This window comes from Hippoglossus hippoglossus, chromosome 3, assembly GCF_009819705.1.
Source record: "Hippoglossus hippoglossus isolate fHipHip1 chromosome 3, fHipHip1.pri, whole genome shotgun sequence".
Classification (NCBI taxonomy): domain Eukaryota; kingdom Metazoa; phylum Chordata; class Actinopteri; order Pleuronectiformes; family Pleuronectidae; genus Hippoglossus; species Hippoglossus hippoglossus.
Window position 1 is genome coordinate 2,634,279 of NC_047153.1, and position 11,741 is coordinate 2,646,019.

General features: G+C 42.4%; 1 protein-coding gene across 1 annotated transcript; it reads left to right on the forward strand.

Annotated features, from left to right (window-relative positions):
- The first annotated feature begins 427 nt into the window (after nucleotides 1–427).
- Nucleotides 428–3,182, forward strand: LOC117759321 (cysteine and glycine-rich protein 3-like). Its single transcript, XM_034581387.1, has 4 exons — nucleotides 428–828; nucleotides 1,827–1,938; nucleotides 2,717–2,888; nucleotides 3,155–3,182. Exons 2-4 carry the CDS (start codon nucleotides 1,827–1,829, stop codon nucleotides 3,180–3,182), a joined length of 312 nt encoding a protein of 103 aa, XP_034437278.1. The 5' UTR covers nucleotides 428–828.
- Nucleotides 3,183–11,741: the final 8,559 nt, after the last annotated feature.

An 11,741-nucleotide genomic window follows, 5' to 3' on the forward strand; every position in this document is an offset into this window, starting at 1 on the left:
TCCTCCTGCTCATCCAGGTGAAAATGGAGTCTGACACGTCCCTGTTCTCAGGCTCCTCCTCCCTGTTGAACCAGTTCACTCTCGAAAACAACCAGTTCAAAGTCCAGTTCATGCACATGAAGATGAACAGGTTATTTGCATTCTTCTTCATTAAATATTATTCATTGCTTGAATCCTTTACAGTCCTCGGCTTTTACAGCCAGTTTTAAATGCCACGTTAAATTTAGTTTCACCTTGTTGATGTTCAGTATCTTTTTTTTCAGAAAATACATTTTTCAACCCTTTTGGACCCAGAAAACACACAAGACAAATCACGTACAGACTCCAGAGGTTTTAAATGACTTCACTACAGATGATAAATACATTTTAAACAGTAAAAAAACACCTTCTCTTCATTTAGCTTCCCTCAGACCAAGCAGCTCAATAGATTCTCTGCATTCTGCGTCCGTCCAACCAGCTGTTTAGTTTCCTGGTGTGTTCTGAGCAGCACGAGGTCACTGGTGCGTCTGCAGTTGTCATTTACGTGCTTTGAGTTCCCGTCGTTTCTGCTGATAATCCAGCATCGAAGCCTCCGTGCGAGCAGCTGTCACACACAGTCCAGTTTCCTGTGTGTGTCTGTGGGCCCATGAACAAGCGTCTGTGACATTCAGGCGTCTCCGGGGCCGTGATGAAGGGTCAGAGGGCCTCCGCTCTGTCACAGGTTATTTTGGGAGGATGCTCTCACTGCAGTGTCACCGGTGGACTGTGGTGATGGTGGGATGGAGGATATATAAACCAGCCGGGCGTGTTCACTGCCACAGGACTGAAGCGTTCGGACTTTGATTCAAGGTAAGATCTCATTTCCAGAGTTTGTGTGTTATTATCACGAGGCTGATGTTTAAATATGATGAGGTTATTTTGTTGATTCCAGTTTGTGTAGGTGGAATTAAATCAACTTCATCAGACTCTTTTCCTTTCTGACGTGAACATCAACATCAGGACTCAGCTCCACATGAGATATTATTAATATTCAGAAGTTTGCGGCGAAAAGAATTGTTGTAACCTCCCAATAATCAAGCTGTGACACTGCATGAAAAATATAAACCAAAATAAAGTGGTTCACTGACTTGATTCAATTTAATTTGCAGCACAAACAAGGTAAAAAACATTTTTCACTAAAGTTTTATTTCAGCTACTTTGGCTTAATGTCATCTGACGTATAGATATTGATCATTTCTAAGGTAAATCAAATGATAATTAATTGTAAAAGAAATAATAATTTAAAAATCATTCAGAGTAGTCGACGATGTCATTTGAGCTCAAATCTAAATATCACAGGTTGATTTTTTCTTTAAAAAGAGAAATTTATTATTAAATTGTTTTGTTTTGTCTTGATGAACTCTTGAGCTTTATGGGGATGGGGTTCCTCTCTCATCTTCATTTTATATCCTTGAATATTTGAACAGTTTTAAGTTATCAGCAGAATAATTAGTTTATTAATTAAATCAGTTTATTAGGAATTAATTGGAAAATGAATCGGAGATAGTTTGGATTATGGAATTGTCAAACACCTCCTGGTTCTGCGTCTCAGCTGAGAAGCTAAAAATAAACTGTTTCTCTGTTTTATAACATTATGAATTGAGTGAATTATTTATATGAGGAATATTTAAGATGTCACATTACATCACAGGAGATTATAAATAGTTAATTTTGTAATGTTTCTAATGTTATTATTTGAGTCAATGGGAATAATTGATGGCTGCAGCCCAACACTAGATCCTGGAAATGGATTTAGAGTTTGTGATCAATAGATTGATTGAATTCTGTTTTTATCTTTTCACTCTAAGATGCCAAACTGGGGAGGAGGAGCCAAGTGTGCGGCCTGTGAGAAGTCGGTGTATCATGCAGAGGAGATCCAGTGTAATGGGAGGAGCTTCCATAAAACCTGCTTCATCTGCAGTGAGTTCACCTCCTCTTCTTCGTCTCTCTGGTGTCATGGTGGATCAGCAGAAACAAAGAGCTTCTTCCAGCCTTTTTCATTTCCTCCTCTTGGAATTGTTGCATTTTCTTTTCCCCGTTTCTTATTTGAGTTCTTGTCAGATTTTTCATTTCTTTCTTGCCTCCTTCATCTTTTTCATTCTCCGTCCATCTATCCCCTCTTTCTTGCAACTTTCCAATCTGTTGTGCTTCTTTCTCCTCATTTCTTCTTTTCCTTTCTCTCTTTCTTCTCTTCAGTAACTCCTCTTCCTCTTCATCGTTCTGTTCTCTCAGTGGTTATTCACATTCACTCCATAAAAAGCCTCTTTTCTCACCTTCCAGTCGTTTTACAGTTAAAAACTGTTCTCTGAGTTTCTCCTCCTCTTCCTCTGTGGCCTGAATTTCAGTTGTGTTGTTGTTGTGTTACAGTCAAAACGTGTTAGGCCACAATCAGCCTCTCTTCGGTCTGATCCGAGGCCTCGGACAGCGGCCATGTTGTTTAGGTTTTCTGTTCCCTGCCGTCTGTCATGAGCTGGAGCTCTGAGGCCTCATCCATCTGCCGAGAGTTCATCTTTTCTCCAACACTCTCCTCTCGTCCCACAAATAGAAACATGTGAACACGTGTAAATGCCACCGTTGACTGATAAACCCAGCGAGGTGCAGGAGCTTTATTTAAACTCCATCGCTCCTCCATGACAGAGTCTGAACGGTAACAGGTTCAAGTGTGTGTGGTTTGGTTTGTTGTGTCTGTTTCGCACAGTGAGCTGCAGAAAAGGGCTGGACAGCACCACGATGGCAGCGCACGAGTCCGAGATCTACTGCAAGTCCTGCTACGGCAAGAAATATGGGCCCAAAGGCTACGGATACGGGCAGGGAGCCGGAGCTCTGAGCTCGGATCCTCCCGGACAGAACGTGGACCTGCGGCCTCACGAGTAACAACAACTCTATTAATGCAGATCACACATGTGCATTTCAACACGCTCAGAGGCTCTTTACATGACACAATACACACGTCATAAAAACACAGAACAAACAAATAAGAAGCACCAAGGGTCAGTTCATCCAAATCACCGAGGAACAAGGCACATTGTTATTGAGGCTTTGAGAAATCCATCTGGGAAATGTCCTTCCAAAGGTTCTTTGGTGATTTGAGTGAACTTCGGGAAAGTTTTAATTATCTCTTGTTTGTTTTTTTTAGATCTAAACCCAAACCCGCCACAACATGAGTGATACCTGGACCAAACACACACACACAGACACACAGAGACACACAACTGAAAAATGTACACACACAATTATCATTTCTTTTAATTTTTTAAGTTTATAAAATGTTGACGTAACAGTGGCTTGATGTTTGAAGACAGACTCTGCAGAGGTTTTATTTCCTTCTGTTCAATCCAAACATCAATCAACAAAATTATTAACGTGTCAAAACTTCTGCATAAAACTGTATCTGAGAAAAACAGGAAATTACACAGACACAGACAGTTTCTCTTGATTGAGTGAAAGAAGAAATAAAAGCAAAAGTAGATTGAGTTTGAAAGAAAACAATCACTTTCCTCCAGATCTCCCTCCACAGCCGCTAAAACACACTCGCACCAATTAGAAATGTTCTTTTATTCATTGCTTGATGCAGGATGTAGAAATAAACATCACCTACTCTAACGTAAAATGCACATTTTGGGGTCTTGTCTGTCCTGCGCTCTCAGAATGCTGCAGTAAAGACGTTTCCACCGAGGCGACAACACACATCACACCAGCCTCCAGAAACTCCTGCAGGTTAAACTAACTCTGAACTAAGTCTAAACTATAAACAGAATGAAAGCACTCAAAATAAAAACTCACCACAGACGTAGTGCGGACAGCAGGAGTCCTGCCTGTAGTACGAAACCAGCTTCTCCCCGTACTTACACTCAGGAGGGACCAGGTCACACAGGCTCTGGTTACAAACTGCAGAGCCACAAATCACATCTTCAACATTGGATTTTCTAATTCTACACCAACTTCTTCAGTTTGAACATTTCAAACTTGCCGCCTCACCGCAGACTCTCTGTGGGCAGCAGCTGGTGTCGTCGGCCAGGCCGATGACCACCTCCCCTGCTCTGCGGCACACGGGCGCCGCCACGTTGGAGCAGTCGTACTCCACGGGGACGATGGAGTCGTTGTCGCAGTGGTACATGCAGCAGGCGTCCTTCGAGGCCTTCCACACCTCGCCGTGAGCACGGGGAGCGCCGGAGCTGTCGGTGCAGGCTGAGGACGCACAAATGACGCCATGATTTCTAGTTCGCTGGTCGTGAGACGACAACACTGAAGCAGACTGCAGGAACAAAGGTTATTATACAGGTCTCGTACATTTAAAACTGACTCAAATCAAGACTGAATCTAATTCATTCATTTTCAGATTTTCTTCACAACCTTGTGTCGTCATAATCTAACTTTGTGACGTCCGGTTTGAGACTTACTGCAAAAAAAAATATTGAGACAACAAAACTGCTTGTTATATAATATTTAGAATATGTAGAATTTGATTACGAGCACAAACTTTTCTTCATAAGTATAAAGTATATCCCATAAATATGTTTGGTGGAATTTGAACGGATCATTTGGACGACGTGTTCTTCACACTTTGTGTTTCGTCTGTGTCACCATGACAACAGCCTCGTGCACAGCTCCATGCAGAGATGATGGTCTCACTCTGGTGCAGAGGAAGTGGACTGGACCTCACAGCTTCAACATCTGCTGGACAGATGTTAGAGCAGCGTGTTCATGAACATGGCGTCACAGTCACATGTTACACTGACACACGTGTGTTGATGATCATAACAAAGTCACATGATGACCTCTCCATACAGTGAGAACTTGAGCCTGTCAGGAACTGACTCTGTCAAACATTTCTTATCCTGAAGTCACAAAGAACTGAGACGGGCTTGAAAATAAACTCAGTGAAATCATCATGTTGAGACAAGTGTCTCCACAAAGTAACACAAACTGTTCAACACAACAGGCCCAAACTGTCCACTGTCTTCAGGACATCATCTCTGAGACACTTTCTGTCCCTTGTCTCTGCTGTGAACCTCCCATCATCAATTATTTCCCAGCATGCTGCTGTTCCCAGAGGCCTGCTACAGTCTCCCCCTTGTGGTTGTTCTGAGTTGGTGGTCGAGAACATACAAACAGATTTACATCATTGTTTTAGAAATTATTTTAGCAACAATTCACAAACTGGACAGACAAAGAATCTTCATCTATGTTTGTATAAAATGTCCTTGGGTCAGTTTTCTATTAAATATGGTAAAATATTTCTGAAAGTTTCCTCAGAGACTTAAAGATGCTCTGCTCTTCATGGACTCTTCTTCATACTGTAAATATAACATTCACTTTTCTTCTGGTTGTTTCCATTATGTCAAACTGGTGATTTTGTTCATGTACCTGCAGCAAGGAGGTGATGTTTCCACCTGTTTGTTTGCAAGATGAAAGAAAACCAGAGTCATGATTCCAGTGAAGTCGGTGGAAGGATGTTTATTGAACATTAAAGCAGAGACAAGTAGAAACAACAGAACTTTTCTCTCTGAGATGTTTTTCTTCTCGTTACATCTGGTTTGTCACAGAGGAAATGATCCATGTGTTTGACTCATACACTGAATATAAAGGCTTTGACCGGGATGTGCTGCTGTTATACTACAGCGCCACCTGTGGGTCAAAAAGTAGAAAAGCAACCACTGCTCTGCACCTGATGCAGAAATGATCCAGAGTTTTGATCTTTTGTGTCAAAGACAAAACTCTGATTTTAAACTCAAAGTGATTTAAATGTGTTTAACTTTGTGTCGAACTAAATCAATTTGTGACGTGAATCCAGGAACTTTAAGATCATAAAGAGATACACAGAATGTGGTTATACACACATGGAGACATACTGAGGGACACAGGTGGAAAATAATAAAGACAAAGATAAATAAACTATATGTGACTCTTTACAGAGGGTTTATATATTCTGTTGGTGTTGTGTCATTTCAATAAACACATTCTTCATGTGAATAAACACAATCGGTAGCGAGGGGCAAGACTTTGGGGCTGCGCGGTGGTTGGCACTGTCGCCTCACAGCCAGAAGGTTCCTGGTTTGAATCCCGGTTCAGATGGGCTCTTCCTGTGTGGAGTCTGCATGTTCTCCACATTCACTCAAAACAGATTTAGAAAAGTGTTGATCTGCAGTCATGTCGTCATGAACAGAAATAATCTGCTGAGTGTGTTTGTGTTCAGAATATGTGAGTGAATAAAAGAGTGGAGGAGGTGGAGGAGCGTGAGTGTGTCTGCAGACACTGAGTCAGAGGACAGAGCAGCAGCAGATCCACTGATGATGCTGTGTCACATCCACAGGAACACACAGGGAGGATGGTGGACTGGACACTGTGTGACAGCTGATCTCAGAGCAGCTCACCTCCTCTGATTCCTCTGGAGCTCTGTCTCCACTCTGCCTCCCAGCAACAAGGCCCAGTCAGAGCCGCTCTACACACAAGCTGCTGCTGCTTCAGCCTCTGGATCCTCAGGACACAGCTCAGCCTCCGTCCACACACACTGTCCTCTTCACACTCACCTTCACTAAGATCACTTCCACCTGTTGAGAGAAGAAGACATCAGTGTTACAGAGACTCACTTCATCAGCTGTGAGTCAGTGATGCAGCACATCCAGTAGAAAGAGCAGCAGGGACTTCAGTCCTGTTCAGAGGTGGAGCAGCTTCCTCTCTGCTTCATGTTCACGTGTTGGAATGAACACGCTAAGAGCTAAGTGTGTTTCCTCTCCATGTCAAAGTGCAGAGTGGACACCTGAGAGGTGGACTTACTGCTGTTACAGGTGAAGCCATGTTTCACTGTGTGAGCACGTGCACATAAAAGGGGCGTGGTTTACTGCGTATGGCCAATCACAGACATGGACAGTTTGACTGACAGCAGAGCCTCATATTTCACAACGTGGATCAAACTGTTCTATAATAAAAATCAGAGGAGAACAAACACATGATCCAGAATAAAAGAAACTCAGTCACAGCTGCTAAATGCAGGAAGAACATCTGGTAAAACATCTGGGATTGTGTCAATGTGTAAGTTACAGCGCCCCCTGGAAGCATTTGGTAAAGATATATTACATGACCACGATATAATAACGTGTGTGAACAAGATAAATAACTCGGGGCCACGAGATCTGAATCTGTTGTTTACTAACAAGACGAGTGGAAGAGAAGAAGATTCTTGATGAGAAACGTTTGAATCCCAGGATGTGGCCTCGATAATGAGCTTTAGTTTGACACACACTGTCTCACTGACTCTGAGGACACACACTGTCTCACTGTCTCTGAGGACACACACTGTCTCACTGACTCTGAGGACACACACTGTCTCTGAGGACACACACTGTCTAACTGCCCCTGAGGACACACACTGTCTCACTAACCCTGAGGACACACACTGACTCTGAGGACACACACTGTCTCTGAGGTCACACTGTCTCTGAGGACACACACTGTGGTGGAAACCTCTGACATCACTCCTCAATAGAAACACATGGACCTATCTTCAGGAAGCTGACTGAGTGCATCTGGTGTTTTGGTGACAGGATGAGTCTGGAGAGATTGAGATGTTCTGGGTGAGTTAGAGATCAACTGAACCAACCAGACGTTGATTTAAACTTCCCTTATCCGTCCCTTTAAGGAGAGTGTGCACCACACAACAGTGTAGAGTCACTGTGGTCAGTGGGCGGAGCTTTTATACGGGTTGATCTCCAACTTAACCTGGAGCAGGTTAGCCGTTCATCAGAAGTTACCATGGTGATTTACCTCGTTAAGAAGTGAACGAGCTTCATAGGACTGAAAGAACTAAACCTGAAGTTAACCTGATAACCACAAATCCTGCTTGGTAGCACAGACCCTGGATCTGTACTGTGATACTGACTGTGTTTAGTAAAATACTGATGAAAGCAGCGTGGACTGACTCCAACCATCTACTGACCTCAGAGTCTCCAGTCGACAGCCTGAACTCTGCTTTAGATCAAGCAGCTCCTTCACTCCTGAGTCCTGCAGGTGGTTGAAGCTCAGATCCAGTTCTCTCAGATGAGAGGGGTTTGACCTCAGAGCTGAAGCCAGAGAAGAACAGCTGATCTCTGTCAGTCTGCAGTGAATCAACCTGAATAAAGGATAAAACTTAACTGTAAATTAAACTGAGTTCATGTGTGAAAATAACAGACAAATATTCATGTGAGCACAGACCCATAACATGGAAGATAAATATGAAATCAGACATGTTGGACTAAAAACGAGTCCTGATTCAGTAAAAATAGATTATTTGGACCCGGTCTCTGTCCTGCAGATCAGTTTAGGAAATCCAGAACTAAACTCAGATGTGTTTTAACAAGTAGCTGAATATTTAAAATGTCACAGATTAATTAATGAATGGATTCAAGTTATGTATGAAGAGGAATTATGTTAAATTAGAATTAAATGAGATCAATTGGGTATAAATGCTGTATTATAGATATGAGATCTACAAAAGTCAGTCAGTGAACTGACCACAGAGTCTCCAGTGGACAGGTTGGACTCTGTAGAAAACCACACAGCTCCTTCACTCCTGAGTCCTGCAGGTTGTTGTTAGTCAGATCCAGTTCTCTCAGATGAGAGGGATTTGACCTCAGAGCTGAAGCCAGAGAAGAACAGCTGATCTCTGACAGACTGCAGAGATTCAACCTGGATAAAGAAATATGAATATTAGAATGTGTCCTCCTGTTGTTGTGGATCGTCTTCATGTCAACACAGACTCTCAACATGCTGCTGACCTCAGTCCAGTCTGTGACCTGAAGATAAATATCAGATCAGACATGTTGGACCATTGTTTCATTCATCACCTTCTTCTCTGTGTGTTGGTCACTGAGCAGGTTTGTGTAATTAAATAAGTGTTTCAATAAGAATGTGTCTTATTTTGAAAACCTGAGGAGGACGAGTGCTCGGCCTCAGTCCACATGTTATTTACTGACACTTTCTTAGTGATCAGGAGCAGGTGAGTGCAGGTGAATGGAGTTGATGAGGTGGACGTGACTGACAGGCTGGGTGAGTGACAGATGACTGAGGGACAGTGAGCAGAGCAGAACTGAGACAATTTAAATAAATAATGACGAATAAGAAAGAAAGTTAGAAAAGTGAAGAAGGATTTAAGGACCTCAGAGTCTCCAGTCGACAGTTTGGACTCTCCAGTCCAGAACACAGCAGCTTCACTCCTGAATCCTGCAGGGAGTTTCCACTCAGATCCAGTTCTCTCAGATGTGAGGAGTCTGACTTCAGAGCTGAGGCCACAACTTCACAGTGAGTCTCTGAGAGTCGACAACCAATGAGTCTGTAATTAAAGAAAATATCTGTTAGAATAAAATCAGAAAACACAACATTCATACAAAACGTGATCATGTGACCCTCACCCTGGTAAATCCCCTTTTTGCCTCATGAACATGTTAAAAACTCCTCAAGAGAATCCTTTCAGATTTGGTACAAGCGTTCATTTAGACTGAGAGAGGAACTCATTAGATTCAAGTGGTCAAAGGTCAAAGGTCAAGGTCACACAACATGTTTCTGGCCTCTTGAAGATGATGTCTCAAGTCTGTCTTTAGGGGATTTCTTCACATTTTGACCAGTTGGACTCAAAGATAAACTGATTAGATTTCAGTGGTCAAAGGTCAAAGGTTACAGTGAACTCATATTATTGTGAATGCAACATGTCAGGAGCCTGGAGGGACGGACACTGCACTGGTTGGTGGTGGCGTACAAACGCAGGGTGGTAATTCTAGTTTGACCAGAAAGAAGAATAAACGATATTTCCAGTTCTGCTTCTTCAGTTTAAAGGAACAGTCAGTGATTCTCATCCTAAACACAGAGAAGCTGTGATTTATCTGATTAATCACCGCTTCTAAATGACTGAAAAATCCCCTTTATCTCTGTATATTGTTGTGGGAACAGAAAGATAAACGACAGAAGGTGGATATATACATTTAAAATTAGTTTTGTTATTGATGACAAGTCCAAATGATAGTGATTAAGATTGAAAAATACAATAAAATCAAACTAAAACATACCATACCATAATTAAATGTCTCTGTCTCTTTGCTTTGCCTCTGAGCAAACATAGGATGATGTTATTTAGAACCTTTTCTTTTTAATAAAACTCAAAGAACCTTTATCCTAAACAATCGGGGCTTCTTAGCCTTTGCTCTTTTTTTTTTTTAGCAAGGATGGTTGAATAAAACTTTTTTCTTTTCTTTTTTGAATCAAACAAACAACCAGACCTTGACACAATTAAATGTTAAATCTGAATCTGAGCCCATCTGCAGAAGCAGTGTTGAGCCAGTTCACACTTAAAAAGAACGAGTTCCAAGTTCAGTTCATGCAGATGAAAATGAACTAGTTCACGTTCACAGTTCATTTTTTATTGGGATGATTCAGGTGACAAACGTCCGGTCATGTGTTTGGTTCTGAATCGATGGAGTCGGATCATGTCTGCGTGTCGCTCACTTTAACACTGAGTCCTGACTGTGAGCGTCTCGTGTTGTACTGAGCACAACATGTTGACGAGTCATTTTCATGATGTTTAAATGCAGCCTCATAAACTGTGGAATCAAACCAACACTAAGTGACTTCATGTGCTGATCAGGTCCTGATAACTAGTGATGAGTGGTTATTAGTTCCAGTGAGAGCCGAGTGGAGGAGGACACAGAAACTCCAGCTCGGTACAAACCAGCTGCAGCTTCTGCTCTGATCATGAAGCAGCTGATCACTGAGCAGCTGAGACCAGAGAAACTCTGTGTTTCACTTCTACAAAGTCACTGAGCGGCTGCTTCACGTGAACGAGCTCTGATCTCACTGCGTGTGTCGCTCTGAGCGAGTGAGTGGGGGGGGGGGGGGGGGGTTCATGGAGCGGCTCATTCTGCGCATGCGTTAATGCGTTAAAATAATTAACACGTTAATTCCACAAATTAATCATCCTGCGTTACGCGTTAAGTTTGACAGCCCTTATATATATATATATATAAATAAATATACGGCAAACAGTGATCACTTGGATTTCTCCACATCTGATCTAGTTGCTCTTATATGGTTTTGTATTTATATAGCGCTTTTCTAGTCTTGCTGACCACTCAAAGCACTTTACAGTACAGTTTTACATTCACCCATTCACACACACATTCATACAGTGCATCTATTAGCAGCACTTCGTTGTTCTATGAGGGGCAATTCAGGGTTCAGCATCTTGCCCAAGGACACTTCAGCATGCAGATGGGGAAGACTGGGGATCGAACTGCCGACCTTCAGGTTGGAGGACGACCGCTCTACCCCTCAGCCACAGCCGCCCTCATTTATATGTAAATGAGATCAATGAGAATGTATATATACAAACCAAATGTATACATATATTTACGTATACATACGTATAAATACACACACACACACACACACACACACACACACACACACACACACACACACACACACACACACACACACACACACACACACACACACCAACCTAACTCCGATCTACATGTCTTTGGGTTTGTGGAGGAAGCTGGAGAACCCAGAGAAAACCCTGCAGACACCAGGAGAACCTCCTCCTCACAGAAAGGCTGCACTAACAGTGTTGACCACTGCAACACCATGCTGCCCCAAACAATGAGAACCATTTAACACTGAGTGTATTTGAAGAACAACTCATCTCCACTGATTGAACATGTTATTGATCATGTCTGGACTCACCGAGCCTT